The sequence below is a fragment of the Peromyscus eremicus genome, chromosome 4 (assembly GCF_949786415.1).
Source record: "Peromyscus eremicus chromosome 4, PerEre_H2_v1, whole genome shotgun sequence".
NCBI lineage: Eukaryota > Metazoa > Chordata > Mammalia > Rodentia > Cricetidae > Peromyscus > Peromyscus eremicus.
The window spans coordinates 58,438,665-58,465,169 of record NC_081419.1 but is presented as its reverse complement, the minus strand read 5'-3'; the positions used below and the strand labels follow the sequence as shown (position 1 = coordinate 58,465,169).

At 38.9% G+C, this 26,505-nt stretch overlaps 1 protein-coding gene across 1 annotated transcript in view; it reads right to left on the bottom strand.

The window, feature by feature from the left end:
- Dnajc10 (DnaJ heat shock protein family (Hsp40) member C10) overlaps positions 1-25,681 on the bottom strand; it is a 38,373-nt gene extending 12,692 nt beyond the window's left edge. The window contains exons 1-13 of the mRNA XM_059260789.1: positions 25,540-25,681; positions 23,802-24,151; positions 22,285-22,447; positions 20,399-20,449; positions 16,652-16,734; positions 16,269-16,400; positions 15,727-15,820; positions 14,686-14,763; positions 12,975-13,018; positions 10,737-10,874; positions 7,642-7,731; positions 6,209-6,322; positions 4,439-4,553 (exon numbers count right to left, since the gene is read on the bottom strand). Of these exons, the coding sequence (XP_059116772.1) occupies positions 4,439-4,553; positions 6,209-6,322; positions 7,642-7,731; positions 10,737-10,874; positions 12,975-13,018; positions 14,686-14,763; positions 15,727-15,820; positions 16,269-16,400; positions 16,652-16,734; positions 20,399-20,449; positions 22,285-22,447; positions 23,802-24,005 (1,306 nt within the window). The 5' untranslated portion in view covers positions 24,006-24,151; positions 25,540-25,681. The remainder of the gene's footprint in view (positions 1-4,438; positions 4,554-6,208; positions 6,323-7,641; positions 7,732-10,736; positions 10,875-12,974; positions 13,019-14,685; positions 14,764-15,726; positions 15,821-16,268; positions 16,401-16,651; positions 16,735-20,398; positions 20,450-22,284; positions 22,448-23,801; positions 24,152-25,539) is intronic.
- Positions 25,682-26,505: the final 824 nt, after the last annotated feature.

The window sequence follows — 26,505 nt, the reverse complement described above, 5'->3', positions numbered from 1 at the left end:
ACGCAATTGTCTAAATGAGACCATGAGAGGATTCTTGTCTGCTGGTTCTTGTCTGACTATCCACCCCGTCTCTCACCTAGCACCATGCCCACTGCTGCTGCTGCCGCTCAGTCTGGCCTACTGCAACAGCCACACTAGTACTCTGGCCTCAGCCTTCCTGAATGAACCCATTTTCCTTCTGCGACTACAGTCACCCTTAAAAACAACAACAAAACCAAATTTAAATGCATTTAATGATTTGCTACAGCCTAAAGAAGAACATGCTTCTTGGCTTGGCAGAAGATCTTTCTTAACTACAAGAGACTCCATTTTTCCATGCCTTCTGACTTATTCAATAGTCAAAATTAAGCTGAGCACTGAGTCAGACACATTCATATTGCCATGGCAAACAGAAAGAGAAAGCTCTTCCTTTTAGAGTCACGGTACAACAGAAAAGGCAGGTGACACTATGTACATCCGGAATGACAAGTGATGATGCACTCTCCTGCCTGTTTTCTTTAGCGCTGTTTCTTGGATTGCTTCATGCATTTTTCTTGCTGACCACCCCTGAGAGGTGGTCCCGGTCACTGATTCTCTTCTCTTTACTCACATTAACTCATATCAACGCAGGCCTTTACCATTAATATCCAACTTAATGTCTTCATTTTTGGCTTAAATTTCTTTACTAAAGCCAAGGCATGCATGCGTGTGTGCATGCCTGTGTGTGTGTGTGTGTGTGTGTGTGTGTGTGTATGTGTATTCAACAGTGAACTACACATTCTACTTCTTGTCAACTACTAATCCAGTATCCTCTGCCTCACTAAAGGTCCAATTATTCCAAGTCCAATTCACTAAATAAAATTAGGACACTTACCTGACTCCTCTCTGAATCCCTGACATCCTAACAAAAACTAAATTAACTGAGTTTCTAAAAGATTTTAATCCATCTACTAACCTTTGTGTTTCTCTTGGCTACCATCATCTTTCTATGGCAGTCCTACCCTAAGTGACCAGGCAGTCTCTGCAGTTCCTTCCTTCCAATGTTGCCTCCCACCCAGGCTGGGCAGCCAGCGACTTTTCTAAAACCAAGCATCTCCCTGCTTTCCCTCAGGATGAAATTCCAATGCCTTTCCCCAGAAGATCAGAGATAATTTCATCTTAGTCTTCTCTCAACAAAGATCTTTCTCGTCTTTGAAGTCCTGCTGGTCTAAGATCAACAGGGCTCTCTTATCTCAGGTCTGTGAATAAATCTACTGGGTTTTGTGCTTGGAATGTGTTTTATCATCTCTTCTACTGCTAACCATTGTGTGTACTTTACATCTTAACATGGAGATTGCTCTTTCAGGGCTTCCTCTAATCTCAGAGGATTGTTCTACCTCAGTTTCTTTGTAAGTACAATCTACACTTACTTACTGAAGGCCAGTTTCCTTCCAAGACAGCTCAAATGAGATTTACTTCATGTACAAGTGACCAACAGAATATGGGGCTGTGGTCTCATGTGTTCCTTCTGTCTTGCTTTCTCATTTTCAGATTACTTATTCTGGGATTAGTCAGCTACCACACTGTAAGCACTCTAGAGTGCACAACATGGTGAAGAACCAAGGCCTCCTGCTATATGAAGCTTTCTGATTATCCCACATGCCATGTTGAACCCTGATGGAATGGCTACAGCCTCATCTTCAGATGACCTTCATCTACCTTGACTGCAGTATCATAAAGAAACTAAGATAAGCTGTTCCCAGATTCCTGAAGACCAAATAGTTGTTATTTGGGTAAAAGATACTACTTCACACTCAAACATTTAAACACTGTCCTTTACCTGTCTGCTTTCTCTCCAAGTCTATAAAGTTCTTTAGGGCAGAGGTTAAGTAGAGCTCACATTATTTTCTATTTTGTGTGTTTTACTTGGGACACAGAGATGCTGAGTGCAAGGTGCATTATAGTTATTAGTAACATAAAGGGAAGTGCTCAAAGATTTAGTGTGCTTCCTAGGGTAGAAGAGTAAGTTTTCAAGGGTAATTTGGAGTGTGCAAAATATCTGGAGGAACAGGAAGGAATAATTATAATTTAGGAGGTAGAATTATGTGTGATGGCAGAAAGGAGTGAAAGAATGTGGCATGTTCAAGAATTCAAAAGTAGCTGAAGCTAAGATTATTTGGAGGAGCAAAGGTGGGTGATGAGGCTACGAAAACAGAAGAAACAGGTATGAATGCACCCTGTTCATTTAACAGCTCTTCACAGAGTTCCTACTACATGCCTGACATTTCTCTAAGTGCTGGAGACAGAGCAGTGAGAAAACGCCATTGCTGCTATATACTAAGGAGTGCGAGGTTCATTCTCCAGAAGACTGAAAATGCAGAGCAGTGTCATGAAAAGGGTATGCTGGGTACTGAGTGCAAACAAGAGAAAGAAGCAACTGTGGACAAAGGTCATGATGGATCCAAACAAGGCAAACAGAACAGAGAAGGTGTGAGGAACATTCCAGAGGCAACATCTGTACCTCCACCCTGGGCACAGTGGTGTAACACCAGTGTGTAACACCTGTAACCTTAGCACTGTAGAGGCCGAGGCAGGAAGACTGCAAGTTCAAGGGCAGTTTGAGCTTGAGGCACAGTAAGTCCAGACCAGCATGGCTCACAGTATAACCTACTCGATGTGAGGCTCTAACAAGCTTAGGTTTTAGAGTTAGACACTTGTGCATGTTAAAAATCTCCTTCGTCTATGTTGGGGGCAATTATTTAACACTTTCAACTTCAGTTTGCATCTTCACTGGAAGCTGTGACTATGACAATGATTCAACTGCACACGGCCCTTTGCTGACTCGCAAACAGAACCTGTAGTCAGGGTTATCTTATCATACCTTTGTTCACATAGTTCCTTTAGCCCAGTGGTTCTCAACCTTCCTAATGTGTGACTCTGTAATACAATTCCTTATGTTGTGGCAACCCTAACCATCAAATTATTTTTTTTGCTACTTCATAACTTTAATTTTGCTGTTATGAATCATAATGTAAATATTTTGGGGCAGAAAAGTTTGCCAAGGGGGTCACGACCCACTGCTGTAGTCTGAAGGGCCCCACTTCTTTTACTTCTGTATTTGCTTTAAGTAGCTAAGCAGTTCATGCTCAGCTCACATGTTGACCCTGACTATGCTACAGACAAACGCCTTGGATCTTGTTGAGATTTACATAAAGCGGCCTCTGAGCACTTTTCATGTTCTCCCTAGAGCTCTTTCTCCGGGGCCTATCACACTGCCATCCAAACCTCTTGAGAGTACAGCTTTTGTCACTTGAATGAGAATGGTCCCCATAGGCTCACATGTTTGAATATTTAGTTTCCAATTGTTGGAACTGTTTGGGAAAGATTACGAGGTGGCCTTATGGAGGAGGTGTGTCATTAGGGCTGGGCTTTGACGTTTCAAAAGCCCATGCAAGGCCCAGTCTCACTCTTCTTTTTCTTCCTGCAACTTGTGGATCAGATGTGAGTTCTCAGATTCTGCTCCAGCACCATGACTGCCTACCTGCCATCTGCTCCTTGCCATGATGGTCATGGACCAACCCTCTGAAACTGTAAACAAGGCAATTAAACGCTTTCTCTTCTAAGTTGCCTTGGTCATGGTGTCTCTTTATAGCCACAGAACAGTATTTAAGACAAGAGTTCACCGTCTTGCAATTTTCAAACCTCATACTTAAAGCAGTGCCATAATAAGGGGATGCAAGAAAGAAGCATTTCTTGACTCAGTAGCTGTTACTCATTGAACTGCATGTCTTTCAGGACAGCAGAGACAAAGCAATTAGTGAGGTCTGAGTTCTAGGGCAGGCAGGGTTGGGTAGCTGAGAGGCTGAATGAGGCATAGTGAGATGGAGACCGCAGGGGCTGCTTGCTTTGCCAATAAACAAACCCCCACACAGTGATGTGTCACCCTCAGATTTTTTGCTGAAATAGTTATCAAAGTGTTTTAAAAAAGACCTTTAAAAGAAGAATAAACATAATAAAATAACTATATGTAATGAAAAAGTCTCCCCCCATATTTGCTAGTGAGAAAATTTTTGATAATGTGTATACAAAATATAAATCATAATTAGAATATTTCTATTTGAAAGTACACATGCATTCCTGTCATTTTTCCTAGTCTCACTGTGATGGGTGGTCCCCATTGGTGGTGTTGTTTGGGGAGGCTTAGGAGCAATGGCCTTCCTGGAGGAAATGTGCCACCAGCATGGACTTTGAGAGTTTGAAGCCTCATACCATTCCCAGTTTGTATGGTTTCCTGTAGCAGTCCAGGGTGTGAGCTTCTAGCTACTCCTGTTGCCAGGCCTGCTGCTGCCATGTTTGCCCGCAGTGATAATGATGGGCCCTTTATCCTCTGGAACAGAAGCTCACATAAACCCTTCCTCCTATAAGCTGCCTTGGTCATGGTGTTTTATCACAGCAAGAGAAAAGTAACTAATACACTTACCATGATGAATTTCATACTCTTTGGTTCCTTGTCCTTTAAACACTGCTAGACAGGGCTGGAAAACATAGAGATCAGAACAGATGCCTGGTGCTGCAGAACAGTCAAACCTTCCAACCTGGGAAGTAGAACACTGAATTGAATAAATAATATTTTATACAATTTTCAAATATTCATAAAGATAACTACCCCCAAATAACATTAGAATTCAATGGGTTATAAAATGAAGGTACAGAAATGGTTCATTTATATTTAATACTGAACTCAATAAAGAATGCTTCCTAGACAGTTTAGAAACCTGCAGGAAATTTCCAAGAAAATGTATTTCTTTAAGAAAAATATCCTTGAAGAGAATGTAGGGGCAATTTCATCTTATGGTAGAGCAAAGGTAACTTTACAAGTGAGGCACATCAAAAATAATGTAGAAAAAGGATAATGTTCCCAGTGTCAAAGAAAACAGCAAAAATAACATAAGCAAATAATAAACTAAGGAGGGAAATGTGGCGTTTAAGACAAAAGCTCCATTAAAACAACAGTCAGATGGACCAACATCTGATCAGGAAGAAGAATGAGCCAGCAGGACTATCAACAGAAAGTAGAGAAGAACTGTGACTCAAATTACATTCAGGGGTCTGAGCAGACAGCTCAATTAGTAAACTGCTTGCTGTTCAAGAGGCAGATCTGAGTTCAGTAACCAGCAGTCATGAGTTTGAAAGACAGCAAGGAGGTATTTGGAGTGTTCGGAGGGAGGGAAGGGAAAGAAGAAATACTCCAATTATAATCTCAAAAATAAATGAAAAACAATAAAGCCTGGGAACAGTGATTTGCACCTCTAATCCCAGTGATAGACAGGCAGGGACAAGAGGTTTGCTGGGGCTCGTAGGCCAGCTGGTCTAGCTCAATTGGCAAATTTGAGGTTCAGTGAGAGACACCATTTCAGAAATTAGGTCAACAGTGATTGAAGAAGACATACAATGTTGACTTCTAGTCTCTACATCCACTTATGTATATAGGACTATATTCACAATCATTACAATTTAGTGGGTGCTACTAATAAGCATCCTTTATATCAGCATTACAGCCGACTATATATCACAAACAAGTATCAACAACTTAAAACAGCTAGTATTACATGCATCTCCTCACTACAATAAAGCCAAAGTGGAAATCAAACCATGGGGAACAAATATATGGACAATGAACAAAATCATCAATGGGTCATTTAAGAAATGTAACAGGAAATGGAAATGCTCCACAAATGAGCATAGCATCAGAGACTACAATTCCAGGAGTCAGCAGAGAGAGGTGGGGACAAGTTCCAGAACAGGCTGTACTACAGCAAGGCCCTGTTTGCTTCAAACAAAGCAAATGAAAACATTAACAGACCAAAACCAAGGGGACAGAGCAACGGTAAGAGTCCACAGCATCACGTCTATTACCAAAAGTAGCAGGGAGAAAACTACACATGCACTTCAAGGACCACAGACTCCTATGGGGTCCAGGCTGGCCTCTCTAACTAGTTCAGAATGACCTTGAACTTCTGACCCTCCTGCTTCAACAGGGATTACAAATTTGTGCTACTGCCAGGTTTAGGCACTACCAGGGAATTCAATTCAGAGCCTCATGTACACCGTGTAAGCTCTACCAACTAACGGCATCCCCAGACACTAAAGCTGTTTTCAAACAAAAAAATTGAGAAACCTTGAGCCAAAGTGACCAAGGACAGATAAATAAGGACACACACTAGCTAGGCAAGGTAAATTTTTTCCTTACTTGAATATGCTCATTTTTAAGCAGGGTTTTCAGTTTCTTCAATTCAGGATCATTTACATTTTCATTTTTTCCAAAATGAAAAAATACAAGCCAGCGATGATGTGCCAAACGATCCTTGGAGTGAGAAAGAAACATCAGTGTCAGCAAGGGGCTAAGGATCCAGTGTTTACTTCTGTGACATACAATAAAGTTTAGCTATCCTACCCATTAATTCAAAGTCAACTGTACTCTGTATTCATAGTAATAATGCTACGTAAAGTACACAATAAGAGATAGGTCAGAGTTAGAAAAATCTTAAAGCAATGGTTGTTCCAAGAAAATAATATGACTTTAATAACTTAACACTTAGGGTAGGGCTGGGGGAGTTAAATATTTTTTAGTTTTAATAAAATATTTAGTAGAAATACTAATCCAGAGCTAAGTGATGAACAGAATAAAAAGACTGAGTCTACTACTACCTGTGCATTTATAGACACTCTCAAAAGGTGCTTCCTAAATCCTAGTGAACAACAGGGCTGTGTAATCAGACCTGAGGTTGCTCTGTCATTCATATCCTGCCTTTCTGGTCCTCTCCAAGGCTCAGTTTCAGGGATGTGTAGGTCTTTTGAATTAGAAGCACCATAATTTCAGTAATCAGAATTAACTAATATATAATCCTTCGAATGCTATTTTTTAATCTCTCTAGCAACAAATAAAATATATTGTTAAAATATTAAGACCTGCTTGTAGCTAGAGTTTTCCTGCCTGGCCCACAGTCATGACAAATCTCTGTCACCCGCCAGTCCCACAGCCACTCAGACCCAACCAAGCAAACACAGAGACTTATATTGCTTACAAACTACATGGCCATGGCAGGTTTTTTGCTAACTGTTCTTACAGCTTAAATTAATCCATTTCCATTAATCTATGCCTTGCCACATGGCTCGTGGCTTACCGGCATCTTCACATGCTGTTTGTCATCATGGCGGCTGGCAGTGTCTCTCTGACTCAGCCTTCCACTTCCCAGCTTTATTCTCCTCCTTGTCCCGCCTATACTTCCTGCCTAGCCAATGGCCAATCAGTGTTTTATTTATTGACTAATTAGCAACACATGTGACATACAGAACACCTGCTGGTATATAAAATGAAATTTTTTAAAATAATAATAATAAAAAGATAAGGGGCTGCTGCATACACAAGAGCTGTAGCTCCTGGTACCGTGTTGCTTACTGCTGGTGAGAGAGAGGGGTTTTTGTGCCCTTCATCCCTACATAAAAATGGTAACTTCAGTGGTGACTTATTTCTCATCAGTTAAGTACACAATGTACACATATCAAATCTTGTATGGTATACTTCAACTATCTATTTTTATTTACAAATTAAATATTTGAAAAGAAAACAAATATTAGGACCTGCAATGTTGCCAATATTTATTGTTATTGTAAAAACATTACCTCTAATTGATTTGCTGAAAGCAGTTCAAAGTCCGGAAGATGATGTATGATTTCCATGTATATTTCCTTAGCATCCAATGAATTAAGAAACTAGAACAAATGAACCATATTATAAACTTTCTAAGTAAATACTCATTTATTATATTTCACATCTTATTTCAATTGCTATAAAGTTTTAATAGTAAGGTTTTTTTTTTTTTTAAGATTTATTTATTTATTATGTATACAGCATGTATGACTGCAGGCCAGAAGAGGGCACCAGATCTCATTACAGATGGTTGTGAGCCACCATGTGGTTGCTGGGAATTGAACTCAGGACCTCTGGAAGAGCAGTCAGTGCTCTTAACCACTGAGCCATCTCTCCAGCCCTTAATAGTAAGTTTTAACAGTTATGTTAGTTAAGCAATTTTTAAAATTATTCCAAATGACACTGTTTTAAAAGTATGCCATATTTTCGTAATTATTAAAAATATTGTACAACTGGATTTTTCTTAAAAAAAATCTATTAGTATGCATGTGTGTGCACATGTACCACATACACATAGAGAGGAAGAAGTTATGTCCTATTGCCTTTATATGGGATCCACACAGCAACTCAGGTCACCAGGCTTGTGCAACAAGCACCTTTACTGAAATATCTTGTCAGCTCATTAGACTGTTTTTTGTTATGAAGTGTTAATTCAGTAAGTAAAATTTTCTGTGGTGATCCTCTCTGCAATTTGAAGTGAATTCTATGTCATTAGGAAAATATGGTTGCTTAATTTTGGTTCTATCCACAATGCCCATGCTTTAGTCTCATAGGATTTTTAATAGTAGAACACTTTTAATATTACAGTATTTCTATCAATATGGACTTAGAGCTGGAAAAATGATTATGGATGTTTTAAGAAACCAAATCCCATAGGTAGGAGTTTTTAAGAGTAAAACATAGCCGGGCGGTGGTGGCGCACGCCTTTAATCCCAGCACTCGGGAGGCAGAGCCAGGAGGATCTCTGTGAGTTCGAGGCCAGCCTGGTCTACCAAGTGAGCTCCAGGAAAGGCACAAAGCTACACAGAGAAACCCTGTCTCGAAAAAACCAAAAAGAGTAAAACATACAACAAAGATTTCTTCAAACATGTCTGAAAGCCAAGTCTCTTCTTTACAAAACAAAATGCTTAAGGAAGCAAGCACATCGCCCATTACACCTCCTATCACACCTACTTCATCTCTGCCTGTATTTTATCCTAGAACTCTATGCTGTCTTTTCAACGAAGTATATGTAGCAAAGAATGCAGCAAGAAAATGTACAGGGTATTAACCATGGAGTTAGTATTATGTATCTTTACAGTTATCAACCATTTATGTTTAATAATTCAAATATTACTTAACTTACTGAAATCCCCTTAAAAACCTGCAGGAACTATCACAGAATCTACATTTTACTAGTTTTAGGCATAAACATGAACAAATGAATAGAAACAGTGAGTATAACACTAAAACGAGAAAACTTAGTTTTCTTCTCAATTTCTTAAATGTGCCTTTATATTAAAAATTATAGCATAAATATTCTTTTTTTAAAATTTATTTTTATGTGTGTGTTTGCCTGAATCTATGTATGTGTACTACATGCATGCCTGTTGCTGGAGGAGGCCAGAAGAGGACATCAGATCCTCTGGGACTGGAGTTACAGGCAGTTGTGAGCCACCATGGGTGCTGGGAACGAAACTCAGGTCCTCTGGGGAGCAGCCAGTGCTCTTAACCACTGAGCCACCCCTCCAGCCCTGCATAAATAGTCTTACGTAAAATAATTTTTGGCTAGGGAGTAGGCTTAATAATCTGACAATAGGAATTGGGGAAAATTGCTGCAATTATCCCCTTCCAAAAAGACAACTAAAAAGGGCTGGAGAGATGGCTCAGAGGTTAAGAGCACTGACTGCTCTTCCAGAGGTCCTGAGTTCAATTCCCAGCAACCACATGGTGGCTCACAACCATCTGTAATGAGATCTGGTGCCCTCTTCTGGCCTGCAGGCATACATGCTGTATCGTGCTGTATACATAATAAATAAATAAATAAATAAATAAATAAATAAATAAATAAATAAATAAATAAATAAATCTTAAAAAAAAAAAGATAACTAAAAAAATACAGAAGATGAACACGCAAGATTGTACAACACTGCTAATAGCCATGAAAGCATACAAATGAATATGTCTCAAAACAGGATGCATTAATCTAAGTATGTCATAGTTAATAGATTATATTCAGGAATTACTTCTAAAAGGATGTATGGACATTTTAAAATAAAGTAATATATAAATGAATAATTAAAATAATACAGATACAGTCACAAATTTTTTTTCTGATACAGTGATAAAAACTATCCACTATTTGATCCTATTTATAAAAAGAAAATCATATCTGCACCTATCCATTTCATCTGTTCATACTGATAGAACATATATGTACATACACAAACATCTATTTGTATGCATATTGCAGGGACCATACACATGCAGTCTATATATTCGGCATTTATCAGCAAATAAGCTCAAACTTATAATACATACTACAATAATGTGGGAGAAAAACAATGACAACACACATGAACAAACTATGGTGTACCATACATAGAAGGTGTAAGGGAGAACATGAACTTGGGAGGGGAAAGTGGTGGGGAGGATATATGATCCAAACATGTTATTTGCATGTATGAATATTAAATATAAACAGAAAAAGAAGAAAAAATAGGTTATCTCAGCCTCAGCCAAGTCTAAAGATCTATATATTCAACATTAAAAACTACAATTTAAATGGAAACCAATGAAAACTCATGACAAAAATTTCTTTCACTATACTTAAAACACACTACATTCCTTTGTCATTTCAAAGTATAATAGTCTTAAACATAATGTAAATGCTGGTTTGAAAACAATCCCTATAACAGATTTGAAAACTGAGTAAGAAACACCCAGAAATTGTGGCAAGTAATGAAATGTCCTACAAATTATATAAATCAATTAATTTCCCTCCACATTGCTCACAAAATATTATTACCTTTCAAGGCGTGCATGTGTCCAATTACATGTAAAGAAAGTGCCTTAAAGTTACACATACCAAAACACTGGATTTGTCTCTGTTACTCAATGTGGCCCCGGGAGGAAAATAGGCAGTGGTACTGGCCGTGATGTCCAAACTCTTGCAGAGGCTGTCCTGGGTGTCACAGTCCACCCATCCCACATGAACAAGACCGTCCTGAGGGACAGACAGTGCAAAGAAATAAAAACGCCACGGTGTAAAGGAAAGAAAAAGGTCAATGAGATTTACCTTTACTTAAAAACTCAGCTTTTCTATTATAAAGTTAAAACTTTTAAAAAACAGTACTCTACACAGTATTCTGTAACTTTGAATAATAAAATGTAGTTTTCTTAATATTAAATACCTACTACATTAAACATCTTACTTTTGGGGGGGGGTATTTTTCAAGACAGCGTTTCTCTGTATAGCTCTGGCTGTCCTGAAACTTGCTCTGTAGACCAGGCTGGCCTTGAACTCAGAGATCTGCCTGCCTCTGTCTCCCGAGAGTGTTGGGATTAAATGCCTACACCACCAATGCCCAGCCTACTTTTACATTTTTTGTATATAAGAACTATATTTTTTTAATTGTGTTATTTTAAACTAGGCTGTTCAATAGTCTCAGACTGAAAAGGCCTAAACTCTGACTCGGGTAGGCTCACCCACTTCGACTGTCCTTCCCTTATCGTGAAGGGCATCGGTGTTTTCTGCATCTATGCTGTTCACTTAAATCGGCAGGCACCCTGCCAGTCCTCACCTGTTGCTGGTTGAGCTCCTGTAAAGAGCTCCAAAATCCTACAAGACAAGTACATTGCTTGAAATGTCAAGTTACTAAAAAAAATTTCCAGACCAGGCCAGCTGGTAAACAGAGAGAACTGACATCTATTTAACTGGGATTCCAGAAAGACAGGAGGAAAAAACAGGAAATAAGTAAAATAACAGCTGCCAAATTGAAAAAAACAAACCCTACATATTCACAAAGTCCAACAGTGTTAAAGCAAAACAAGAAAATGGCACCTACGTGACAACAAAACTTCAGGGAATTAAAGACAAATGCCTTAAAAACAGATGGCATTATATGTGAGCATCTGTAAATAAAAATTAAATTATACACAAAAGATAACACTATTCACTGGGGAGATATCTAGCATACTCAAAGTCCTGGGTTCAGACACCAGCACCACATATAGACACATATATACACAAAGATACATTCAATTTACTGCATAGAAGACTTGTGAAAACCCACATAGCAAAGTTAGAAGAGGTAATGAAGGAATCTACGTTAAAGGACTCTTGCCTTGTCTAAAAAAATGGATGTCAGAGACTTGTTATCATCTTTATGGTATACAAATTACAAAGAAAGTTAACAATTCTTACTTGTATTTATATAAGGGTCAAAACATAAGAAAAAGTTAGCCAAATTAAATGGAGAAACTGAAATGTCCACAATAATAATGAGGCATGCTGAACACACTAGGCTTGTCTTAGTAAATTCTATGATGTTTCACAATGGTGAAATTGCCTAATGTATATCTCAGGGCATTATCTAATCCTTAAGCAAGAGATGACTTTGCTACATACATACATACATACATACATACATACATACATACATACATACATATGTGTACACACAAACACATACACACACACACACACACACACACACACACACACACACGATGGAAATACAAATCAATTTTGGTTGTTTTAACGTGCCCATCCCCCAAATTAAACAGTATAGCAATGAGGCAGACAACCTCATACAATTGATCTACTATGTATAGAAGCCACACCCAATCAACACAATCACAGCTGACAATCTCCCAGCCACAGGGGAGTTTCAGTACTACTAGAGGACAAGCATCATTCACAGCATATCCCCCACCACAACGTGAAGTTCGAGGCCAGCCTGGGCTACCAAGTGAGTCCCAAGAAAGGAAAGCTACACAGAGAAACCCTGTCTCAAAAAAAAAAAAAAAAAAAAAAAAAAAAAAAAAAAAAAGAAATGACAAAGAAGCTAGTATACAACTGGAGGGATTCATACAAAGTAATAAACACGGGAGAGCTGGGGGTGAGTTACAATGAAAACACGTAAAGACTGACTGAACACAGCTAATGATTCAGAAAGACACTTCAAGCTAAAATCACATCACAGAAGAGAAGATCACATGTAAGTAGGATAAAGTGTTCAAGAAACCATGAAAGATATTTGTTGTCAATTTCTGGCTGTACTTCTTACAGGGTGACAGTTTTATAAAAAGGATGGATGCTTACCAACATGCCACTAAGCCTGAGTCGTGTCTGTGACGTCAAACAATCTGAGGGAAAAATTGTACGAGGCTGTTTTAGTTTAAATTCTGATGCCCACTCCCACACCCATGTTGTTTCTAAGGCAAGTAACTGAGCTGTACTGTAAATACGGACAGGCTTAGCAGGTATATTTGGGGGCCCATCAAGTAATCTCTGTCTGGCACACACTCAAACCCAATCTTTTATCCCCTCTCCTTAATTTCTGAGGATTTCCATCTACAGCAAGCGTCTCTTTAGGTTTTATCCTCTTAGTCACAGTCTCGTTTGGCCAAAATACTCATGGTTTGAAAGAAATAAAATCTAACAGAGCTATTTGAAAAGGTATATGCAGGATCCTCAAAATATTATAACTCTTAATCTTAAAATAGGCATTTCACTTTTTTTCTAAAAAACAAAATCTGTTAAATATGAATTTAGGATAGGATACAATGAGGTAAGACTTGGAAGAAAGGGCATTGTAACATTTCAGAGGCTAGACATAAATGATAACATGTTAGAAACTTTCAAAAGTTGATGTGTAGATAGAGAAATCAGTATTTGGCTTTGGTTGGACCAATGGTTCTCAACCTGTGGGTCACAACCGAGGGGGTGGGGGTTGAATAACCCCGTCACGGGGGTCGCATATCAGATACTCTGTATTTCAGATATTTATGATTCATAACAGTAACAAAATTACAGTTATGAAGTAGCAATGCAATAATTTTATGGTTGGGGTCACCATAACGTAAGAAACTATACTAAAGGGTTGCAGCATTAGGAAGGCTGAGATCCACTGTGTTAGGCCGATATGAAACTCACTGGTGAGACACTAAATTGAAGGTTGTGTTTTCTTAACTTAGGACTTAGAGGATGGGTGAATGGCTGCCTTTAGTCATAAATCAGCACATCCCTAGCAAAGGAGCACAAAGGCAAAAGGTGATGTGTAAGAAAAAGATCTACATTGGGATTAGACACAAAAAAGTATTAACAACGGGGATTTGATTTTTTTTTTTTGAGATAGGGTTCAGGCTGTCCTAGAACTCATTTTGTAGACTAGGCTGGCCTCGAACTCACAGAGATCCACCTGCCTCTGCCCCCCCCCCCCCCCCAGTGCTGGGATTAAAGGTGTGTGCCACCACTGCCTGGCAGATATTTTGTAATATTTGGAACAACTTTAAACTGATCTTATTGAACATAGTTTGTATTTTTAAAATTTGGCATGCAGGACACTGACTTTTAAATAACTTAACGACGTGCCCGAGAAAATGAGACTATCATCACTAAAGACACAATCTAATGAGGGGAGCACATTTTTATATTGTTAAGTTTCAAAGTCTGAATTTCTAAAAGCTCTTTTGGTAGCAATTATAGTTGATATAATTAATTACTTTTGCACACTGCCCAGTTTATCTTTTGTTATTTGAGGTACAATTTATCCTGAGAACTAGGCTGAAAAACTCATCCCCTAAACACGAAATTATAAAGAAACATTTACATATCACTAATTTCAATACCTGTTATGTGTAAAGAATCAAAGATATATACATTTAGTAAATATTTGTAATTTGGGACTTAAATCATACGCTGAAATAACTGATTGATTACTGACAGAAAAAAAAAAATCAAGTACAGTAGCATAAACTATCCCCTAAATTTAGATGCCAGTCTTTTTATCCTAACAAAATGACAAAATTACCTTCTCCTTTAGAACAAAATGTGATCAGCCAGCCGATACCAGCAGCAAAAGCAGTTTCTATGGCGTTAACAAAATTTCCTTTAAAGAAAATAAAATTTCTGAGTACTTCTTACTGAATAATGAAAACACTGTTCCAAAAGTTACTTCTTTCTTTCCAAACTTAACTACTTCCAATCCTCTCTAACTATTACCAATTATTTTTAAGACATACTGATTATTTTGAGAACACGCAAACAGGTAAGTCACGTCTCCTATAACCCGAGCTTTGCCTAATTATTTGGCCAGCCATGTTCGTCCCACACAAGCCCCACCCACTCACTCCACTGCTGACTTTTAGATTTGTAAAGAACTGCTAATTCCCAAATGCCCAGTACTCTCTGAAGCCTTCCTACTCGATCATAGGAGAGATTAGTTGCGCTTTCTATAAAGAAGCACATTTTAACCTCTCTTCTTTTCTTCAACTGGGTTGCTTCATACCTTTATGCTTCTCTATGCTCGATTTCTAATCACAAAAGCTACCGGACCGCATTTCAATTGTTCACTGGTATCTTGCTCACTGAAGTGAAGCTGCTGATGGCTGGGATTACATATACTCTATTACTACAAATACAGTGCTCAACACAGTTTCTAACACATAGTTGGTGCTGAATGAATGAATAAGGCATCCTTCTAGCTAGGAACTCTGTCTCATGGATACTTCATTGGATGAATTAAAAGCTATCATTCGAAGTGTTTGTGAACTTGAAATGAACTTTCTGCCTGTAGCCACAGCATCAACACTGCAGTGCTGAGAATCAGTAGTGTTAAAGGAAGCCCTGACCTCCCAGCTCACACCTCTCTACACCTGAACTCTATTAGTCTATGCAAACAGAACCAGCCTGTTCAACGTACAAGTCAGCAGGAACCAGAGCAAGGACAATTCCTTTCTAAGAAGCACAAAAAAGATACTTCAAAACATCATTATTATGACCCAAATGTAGAACTACCATTGTGAATTCAAACCATCCCTAAGAAGCAAGCAAATGAGGAAAATATCATTACCCGTCGACAGCTCTGTCACTGTGCTCCTGACATGCTGCATGGCGAAGCTCACCAAGCTCTCCTTTGACCGGTCTCCATTATATTTCACTGCAGTCTGTTGGTTTACGTAAACATCTTTTACTTTTTCATTTTAAAACTCTACCAAACAGCTTAACATTTTGAATAATGCTGGAAGTTCTACTTTTTAACAACACAATGTATTTACAAATGATACTTGCAGAACCCCAACAGTACAGATTGTATAGAATACTGCTTTTAATACCATTTGTAACAATTTTAGCTTCAGTTTCATTACTGGAAATTGGGAAAAAGAAAGATATTAGAGCTTTATATCTCATGAGGCAGCACCTAAAATACATTGTAATCTGCATTAAACATCCTGTAGTGCAGAAACTGATGGCCCTGAAAAGTTTCACAAAGAATACAAAATGTTTATTATACATTACCTCCTAAAATAAGGAAAAGCAAGAAGCAGTCTAAAAGTTTACATAGTGTTTTCTCTTCACTTGTTATAAAGTCGTCAAAGTGGAAACATCCCTTACCATTCCAGACCTAAAGATGAAGAGGCTGGGGTAACTGTTGACCCCTTTCATTCGGCAAAGCATCCGATCATCGCCACAGTTGACAGCTCCGATCCGAAGTAATCCGTCCACTTCTTTAGCAAATTCTCTCCACTGTGACAGAAAAAGAGACCAAGCATTTCTCTGGTAACGTTTCTTCTTTTGAACATACTTCACTCTATATAATCTTAAAGGAGTGAAGTCTTACTAAATAAAACCTATAGGAAAAAGTATTTGATAATGATCTGATGGCCACATTGACTAATACAAATAATTTCCAACAAATTATTAAAAGAAAAAAAGGAAGCCAAATAATACATCAACTATAAAAAGGCTTTAATAGCTGGGACATTAAACATACGTACAGTGGGGGCTAAATCGTGGCAATGTGAGCATCCAGGGGAGTAAAAGTTTACAAACCACAGTTCTCCAGAATTAACAGCAGCATCTGAAAGCACATAAAACACAACAATTTACTAAAGGTTAAAGCACATTTTAATCACAAATGGTTTTACTAAGATCAGAATGAAAAAAAACCCCACCAGTCTTAAATATTCCATAGTGAGCTTATTTCCTGTGGTTTTTCCTGTAAGCAGTAGTGTTGCTTCTCAAATGTCAAGTCCATGTAACTCGTATAACCCCTCCTAAGCCTAGGCTTGAATAAGCAGCAGCTCTGCAGGGTAACTGTGGTCATGAAGCCACACAGGGGGTAGCATAGGAGGTGACAGCCAGGGCTTATGGCAGTCTCTGCACCTGAGAGCTACAGCAGAGAGCCCGAGCTGAGACGAAAGCTTCTACCATGGGCAGCAAGGACCAGTGTGAGGTGGTGCCGGTCACAGATGCGGAAACTGACTCCTGAGACATGCACATTGGCTCAGACCGGCAACCAGTATTAACTCAGGGAAAAATCTTCATCAGAGTTAACGAAAACGGAAATAGAAAAAGTGATCATCTTATCAGTTATAAACACATGTGATGGAGTATCTGGTGCTGTGTGCATCCTTGAGTCATAAACACTTCTAATTTTGCCGTAAGTATTGCTCAGTTTGCATGGCCTACTGAGTAGTCAGATTAAAAACACATTTTCATTTCACTTATTGACTCATAGTCCTTCTGCCTCAGCTTCCCATGTAGCTGGGGTCACAGGGTAGGCCACTGTGCTGGACCAAAAGTATTTTTAAGAGTGTAGTAAGATACACAATGAAATGCTTTTATATAACTCAGTAACCTAAAATAGAGTAAGTATGTATTTGAAAATGCAAATTTCTTTTAAATCACAGAACCAGACTATCTATTAATATCTGTACAATAGCTTCTACTGGTACAGAAAATGCAGTACTGTCTTGAGTTCCTCTTTCCTGAGCCGTCTTCAAAAGAATGCTTCAACTATGGCCTTATTTGGTGAGGTGTTTTCTACCTTTCAAATACAACCTAGAACTTGATCACAACTGATATACTACAGTACTGTGACAAATAAAAAGACAATGTGCTTATGCTTAATTGAAAATGTGGTTCCTTTTTAGGAAAGGATGACAACATTACAGCTTTGAAATCAGAGCTTACTAACTACTTTTGTCTTTTCTGTACTCAGTCGGACATTTGGGGTTCCTTTCCTGGTAAAAGTCAACTATGTAATTTGGACTAAATTTCCCAGTACTAACAACTGGAAAACTGGACAAAATATAAAAGACCCATGTTGAAAACCTCAGAGAGGTGTAGTAAAGCACCCCAATGTCAATATATGGGAAGGCGGAAATCAGAGCCAGTGCTGGCCACTACCAAAAGAGACGCTTGAGAGGCAAGGAATTGGGCAGAGACTTCAATGGATTAATCAGCTAGAAAGATAAAAGGACTTAAGGTACAGAGGAAGAGTTCCGCAAATAGAGATGAACTGGGGCATGACCACAACACAGTATCTGCATTATTTTGTTCTATCAGAACAGAGCTCATTTCAGAGTGCTGAGGGCTCTCACCAGAACTCACTTAAAAATGACCCTATAATTATTTATGGAAAGATTAAATAACTCAAACCAATAGAAAAAAATGGCAACAGAAACTCACAAGCAAGCCCACTGGTGACATTTGTCCAAACACAAATTAGCTCTATAACCCACATTTGTCATCTTCTCTCCGCTTTTTTTGGTTTTTCGGGACAGAGTTTCTCTGTGTAGTTTTAGTGCCTGTCCTGGATCTCACTCTGTAGACCAGACTGGTCTCAAACTCACAGATATCCACCTGGCTTTGCCTCCCGAGTGCTGGGATTAAAGGCATGCGCCACCACGGCCCAGCATCTCTCTGCTTCTTGAACTAAAGTGTCAGGATCATCTTATCTTAGTCTACTTGCATGAAGAACAGTGTTAGTTTTAGTTAACTATCTCTGAATTATCGCTAAGGTTTCATGGCTGAATTTAAAACTATCATTTGGGGTTCTAAGTGACCTAATTAGGAGGCCTTTTTTGCACAGTGATGTCTGAAAAAGTATAAACTCATCTGCAATATAAAACTTAGTAAAGTCTCACTCTAGGTGGTCTCACAGAGCAGCCAGCTGCAGATTTGGTTTAGTTCTGATTCTATATGAAAGTTTCCTGTTTTCTAACCACAATGTTTCACAAAACAGAGATAAGTCAGAGTAAGAACCACATAGGAGAAGTTATGGCGCCACATAACCACATACAGTCTGTGATATAGGTATTAGTGTTATCTAGCGATAAACCAAATTCTCCTATTTCTTTTGTAGGAAAGATGTTGAAGTGTTCATATACACAACTTATAATGGCACTATATTAAATAGTTAGCTACCTTTTATACCAGAAGTCACCTATAATAAAAAAGTTAGAGAACAAAAGGCAATTCTTGCGTACAAAGGACTCTACTTAAAAATCTAGTAACTGTACCACATCTTTTATAATAACACAAAAGAAGCATCTATTTTTTGCAATTAGCATTTTTAGTTTTCTAAATTAAATGTTATCATAACATAGCAAAAGAAAACTTGAACTTTTCTGAGTACAACTTATTGTTTTGAAGTAGAACAGAAGAGGTAGAGTACTTGCCTAGCAAACTTAAGGCCCTAGGTTCAACTCCAGTGGCACATGTGCCACACACACACACACACACACACACACACACACACACACCCCAAATCCCCTCCTGGAGACACGCACACACATAAACATATCACACACATGTACATGAAGTAGAAAAAAATTATTATAGCTATAGAAAAGGTGAAGGTAGAAGATTCTAATCTGATTTTTCTAATGTTCTAAAATGCAATGGGAATGGAATAGGGGATTTTCACACAAGTCACATACAAAATTAAATCTGCTTCCACAGTAACCACACTTATCTCAAAGATTGAAACTGCACTTTTTCTATAGTTGCAAGTATGTAGCAAAATAACATGGACTCTAAACCTGAACTGCATATTATTTCTATTTTTATTTGGTATTCATACTTAGGCATTTTGCTAAGTATTGACTAAGAAGTATTAGTGTTTCTAGAATTTTATTTTATGTATACATATAGTTTCACCTGCATGTGCACCATGTGGGTGCATGGTGCCCATAGAGGTCAGAAGAAAGTGTCGAATTCCTTAAAACATCGTTGTGAGACACCATGTGGGTGCTGGGAATTGAAAACAGGTCTTCTCAAGAGCAAAAGTGTTTTTAACCACTGAGCCATATCTCTAGCCCAATAGTTCGCAACCTTCCTAATGCTGTGACCCTTTAATACAGTTCCTCACATTGGGGTGATCCCAACCAAAAATTATTTTTGTTGCTATTTCATAACTGTAATTTTGCTAGTTACAAATTGTAATGTAAGTATCTGATATGCAGATGGTCTTAGGTGACCCCTGTGAAAAGTCACTCAACTCCCCAAGGGGGTCATGACCCACAGGTTGAGAACCACTGATCTAGCCCCATACTGGTGTTTTTATTTTGAAACACTGGTCCACATGCTTTTCTGAACAGTTTAATATACCATATACATCATGTTCCTTTTTAAAAATCTGAACAATTTCTAACTTTTGATTACATTTAGACTTAGGAGTTTTGGGTAAGAGACGTGATTTGCACTACTTTCAGGAAGTCATATGCCCATAAACTTACCAAATTCTCTTCTTTCTAATGTTATGATTTCAGGATCATCATCGTAAATACCTAATTTTAAAAGTGGATAAAAATCATAAAATTAAAATTTCTTCATAAAAATAAATCACCACATAAAATATTATTCATGCTTATCTTAGGTATAAAAAAAATCAGTTATACTGAATTTCAAACTTGAATAATACAAATCAAATTAAAAGAAAAACCAACAGTAATTATTACTACTGATGACTCATTTCAAGACTGATAATGACTTGATAAGGCCTAGAGTAGGTAAGGTTCCTAATCACTTATTGGGATGTATGAAGAGGTTCCTAATCACCTCCTTTATTTCCCATACGAAACTTCTGTGTTTTGTTACTTTTCAAATAAATTATTTACTTCTATTTCATGTGCGTTGGTGTTTTACCTGCATGTATGTCTATACGAGGGTGTCAGATCCCTTGGAACAGACAAGTTATGAGCTGCCATATGCATGTTAGAAATTGAACCCAGGTCCTCTGGAAGAGCAGCCAGTGCTCTTAACCACTAAGTCATCTCTCCAGCCCCCTTGTTTTGTTACTTTTTAAAAATAACCACAAACTCACTAGAAGTTGCAAAAACAGCACAAATTCTTATGTACCCTTTACCTAACTCCTCCTAAAGATGACATGCTACAATATCGAAACCACAAAAATTGAGTGTTACATTAATTATTAATTAAACTACAGAACTCATTCAGATTAAGTGTTCACTATATGGTATCACTTTAAAATGTTATATTGCTTAAAATCCCATGACTATAAGATCTGCAGAGGCACATATTTAGTAGTGAATAAAAGTTTTATTTACTGTGGTCAAACTCAATGTGGGAAAATTCTCATTACTACCTAAAACACCCAAGTAACATTTACAATGGATATATAGCGTCAACAGATAACAAACTTTTTCTACAGAGGCCACTTGTAAATATTTGGGGCTTTATAGGGCATTATAGGGCACAGTTTTTATGGGGTTTCTTTGGTTTTGTTTTTAAACACAAATACTCAATTCTGCCCTGAGAGGCTTACAGAAGTAATAGATAATATGTAGCAAATGAGCAGAACTGTATTCCAATAAAATTTTCTTTGTAAGCAAGTAGTAAGCCAGGTATGGCTGGTGAAAAGTCAGCAGGGAATATATTATTTTCAAAAGCATATCAAGTCTTGAGCACACTGTAGAAATAAATTTAAACTACTTTCTTTAGTCTAATATAAAAGCAACACCAGTTCTTAGCCTGCATTTGAAGCAAACTAGTGATAACAGGAAACACTGGTTGTGTGATCACACTTGTGATGCGACTGTCTTTACTTCCTCCTCCCCCTTCCTTTGTGTCTCCCTCTCCTCTGGCTTTCCTTGTTTATTCCTGTCAACATGTAAAACCAGGATCAACAAAGGTGCCATGCCAGGAGGACAGTGCTTCCACCAGACAAGCTACCATTATGCTTAAAAGAAAGTTTAGCTTTTGTTGGAACATGCTCTTCAAAGTTTTGAAAGGCTTCAATATTTAACTTCTAATGCAATATACAGCACAAAACACATTGCTAACTTAACAGGAACCATATATAAAAGTATTAAGCATAATCTGACCAATATACTTTCATATATGTACAGTAATTTCTGTATACCAACTGACTTACCTTTTCAACTCAACTTCAGAGTAAATTAAAGAGAGCTACTCAAAGTGACATATATGAACTATATAAATTAAACAGCAGAACAAAACTAACTTATTTTACTTGTATTAAAAAATAAACTTCGGGTCTGGAGACATAGATTGGTGGTAGAGGGCATAAAGCCTTCAGTTCAAATCCCAGCAAAGGGAGGGAGGAGACATGGACAGACCTCACGAGGAGCATGAGCCTTACCGAAATCATAACGGTAGTAGCTCCAGCTCTCATACTGGCCTCCTTGATTATCTTCAAGTCCCTTTTCTCCATACTTGTCATACTTTTTCCGTAGATCTTCATCTTTGAGTACTTCATATGCTCTATTTATTTTTAAAAAATCACCATGTGCATTTGGGTTATTCTGTTAAAAAAAATATTAGACACACCAGTTATTTCAAATGTACAATCTGAATCTCTTCAGAAATACAGATTTAACTGATCCCAGATTTCTGAATACTAGATATCAACAGAAAAAAAAGGGCAGTTCAATATGACATGAATCATCAAGATGAAATCAGGAAGTATTTCTAAGGAAGTATATTTTCAGAAGAAGCCTAAGTAAGGGAAATCAGAATGTACTATTCAAAAGTTTGATAGTTCTGGCAACCAATTTCTTGTTACTGCATAAAGTTTCCAAATAAGATGAACAATGGATAAAGATCAGTAATTCCCTTCTAAAATTGGTGAGGGGAAAAAAAAAAAGCCACTAAGAAAAAAACCTGATGGACTCTTGAAGTCTTTACTTTAAAATGTGTTACTTTTGTAATAAGGATAAATAAATAGGTATGCATGCCATTTTCCCATTTGAGGCCAACCATAAAGTGTATCTTTTAATCTACCAGTTTATTAAATAAGAAATAATACCAGAATAACAATTCAAAACCGGACTGAAAAATGTTACTTTTTTAACTGTTTCATAGAACTGGCTTCTGTAAATCACACCTGGAAATTTTAAAACAAAAACTTGAAAAACAACAAATCCCTAAATATAATATTCTGGGAAAGATAACCAACTAAGAGTTTATAATGTTCAGCTTTATGTAGTTAGGATAAAAAATCTAATTTATATAAAATTTTCTACCTACAAAAATTATCTCCATCATGTCCTCATTCATGATAAGCTAAAAATTAATGAAAAAAATTAAATACCATAAAATTCAAAACAAATTTGTTTTTAAAGACTCTTGGGTACACAATCAAATCGTTACAAACGGAAACACATTTGGAGCTCTCAAGTTTTAATTTGTAAGTTTGTAAGTCAAAAGTTTGAACTGTGTATGGAAAATAACAGTGAAAGTTAAATCACACTGTGATTAGCTACTACTGTCAATTCTGTAAGACTCTTTTGAGTTGTAAGGGAATATTTGTCTCTATTGTTAATATGAACACTGTTTCAAAGACAAGGCTTGGGGGTTAACGTCCTTACGACTTCTGTGGGAAATCAGTTTATAGAGAAGAGGTAACTGCATTTGATTTTGACAAAATCACTGCACTTTGCTGCTTCTGGTTTTAGTATGACAAGTAAACTATTAGTTTCAGGTGGTGGGCAATCAAACCCCGAACCTCGTGCATGCCAGGCAAATGCTCTTCCTCCAGTTGCCAAATATAATTTCTGACAGTATTTTTAAACATTTCAAGTCCTTATTTAAAAATAGCTAAATAAGTATCGAGACATAGTAAAATAAGCAGATACTTAAAAGAGAAATTTCACCTACCGGGTTTTTATCAGGATGTAACTTCAGTGCTAATTTCTTAAAGGCTTGTCTTATTTCTCTACTGCTTGCAGTTTTAGACACTCCAAGTAAACTGTAAAAATTCTGATCCGTGCCCACTACCACGACCACATACAGTATCAGAAGACAGAGACTGATCCTCTTCAAGTCCCTGATAAAGTCATCTTTGTTTAACCAGACTCCCATTCTCTTTCTTATGCCAGTTCTTCTTTAAGTGAACATTAAGATACAATGCTGGGTCCAGTGGTTATAATACACACATTTGAGAACCTCTGTCCACATTACTTCAAGGGTCAATCGAGCATCACAGAACACAGCCCCCAAACGTTAACCTAAAGAGAGCAAACCAGGCAGTTAGAAACACTTTCAAACTAAATGGCTCTAACATAATTTGCCAAGTGACACAGTCAGCAGTACAATCTCCATTGAGGTCACATCGTCGTGAATGGCCCTGAGTCCTACCCTTTAGAACCCTCCCTTGCTTCTATATTCAGGTAGGCATATTTGTAAAATCATTCTAGAGAGCAGGAAAAGGGTGATGAGTGGTGGTAGCTGGCTAGAAACACATACGCGCGTACTTAAGACAAAAAGGTTCTGACCAGTGGGGCACCACACCAGGATAAGGATAAGGAGTGCTTCCTTCCTCTCCCAGCACACTACCCTTTTCTAATACCTCTTCTCTTTTAGCTCCTTCTCCGTCTCAAACGCTGTTCAACTTTCTTTTTAATCTAATCTCATTTGTAGAGGATGCCTTTCCGGGAAATAAAAGGAAGCATAAAGCTTTTCCAAGGGGTTTGTACCTTTTACTTAATAACTTAAGAATGACAGTATAAAAATAGGTAAGTTACAAAGCAGGTCCCCCCAAGTCTTCCAAAGTGTTTGCACTGAGAGAAGAAATTATTTTATAAAAACAAAGAGTAATAGTCGCAAATCGGTGCAATCTCTCTGTAAAACTCATGTCTGAAATAAACAAAAACAGGGAAAGAAACAAGAGAACCAGGCATGCTTGCCTTGAAGGATAAAACCCCAGAATTTCACCTCATAGCTAAACTAGTATACTTTAGGATCTTAAAATGCTCCGGGGGTGGTGGTGGTGGGGGACGGACCTAACTTTCCTACCATCCTCAGTTTCAATTCTCTTCATTTAAGTCCCAATATGTTTCTAAAAATTCCTTACCTGTGAACAGGCCTCACACCTCACTTCTAACCCCTCCTTTTCGTCCCCCCCGCCCCCAAAATAGACCTTTGTAAATGATAGTGATAGAAAAATCAGAAATCTCCAGTCTGACAACTATCGGGTAGGAAAACAAATGAAGACCAAATCTCAGTCAGGAACTTGGGAGAAGGTGTCCCTTGGCTTAGGGTGGCTCTCCGCAGCGTGGGTCACAGGACAGCCCCGGGCCAGTGAGGAGGCTGAAGGTAAACGCAATGTTAAGGATGGATGCTGCCGTCTCTCCAGCGCGGGATCGGGGAGAGGGGAAGGGCAGGGCAGGGGGAACAGGGCTGGCCCGTGTGCGTCCCAGGTCCCAGGTCGGACCCGGGCGAAGAAACCCGAGTAAGAAGTGCGAGCAGAAGGTGGCCGGCCGGGGTGGGGTGGCGGGGGCGGCGAGGGAGGCGAGGACCCGACACAATGGCTGCGGCGCGGACGCGGTGGGATGCGGCCGGCGCCCTCCCTCCCTCCCCGATGCCCCTGCGGTGCGTGGAGCCGGCCCGCGCCCACCTCCTCGGCGTCCTCAGCTACCGCCCCATCCTCAGGCCGCCGAACCCGGGAGCCGGCAGGAGCGGACGCCGGCCGCTGCGAGCGCGCACCGCAGCAACACCGCCGCTCGGGTCGCGCCGGCAGGGCGGGGCCTGGCGCGCGGCATTGTGGGAACGGCGTGGGGTGGGGTGGGGAGGGGGGAGTCGGTAGCGCAGCGGCCGGCGGGGTGGGGCGGGCGGGACGGTTTAGGTTGACGTGGCCTTCTGCGCGGCTGCGGCTGCGGCTCCCGCTCCTACCCGGAGATAAGGGGCCACCCGCAGCGGCCCACGGCGGGCCTGCGGCGGAACCTAGCCGCCGGCGGAAGGAAGGCCGTCAAGCCCGCCCCTTCCGGTCTCGTTGCCAGGGCGACGGGGAAACCCGGGAAGACGGATCCGGCTTGCGAATCCTCTCTGGAGGTTTGGTGAAAGGGTGGGTAGCGCAGAAAAGGCAGATTTGGCCGAAAGTGGAGAACTCGCCTGACCTGACCCCGTTTGCAAGGGACTGGACAGAATAATTGCAAAACAAAACACAACACAACACAAAACAACAAAACAAAAAACACCCTTCCTAGAAATAAAGTGATTTACAATTTTGTGTATCAGCAAACGTTGAGCATTCTACAGGATTTCCGCGTTTCTGAATCATTCTTCTGACAGAGTTATTTCTCCTCTCCCATCTACTCGATTTGGTACAGAAACTGCATTTTAGAGTCATAGCACTTTGATCATTGAAATAGCCACACTTCAAATCCCTGAAAGAGGAAACGACTGAAGCTGATGGTCGTAATCTGAAATAAGTAGAAATTGGTAATGAAGTCTTCGGACAGTAAACCAGATGTCAGCTAATAATTTTATGACTTTAGGGCCTAATACTAAACCAACATATTAAAGGAGAGAAGAGGAAGTATCATGAACAAAAGGCAGAAATACTAGAAGCAGCCCAAAGTGA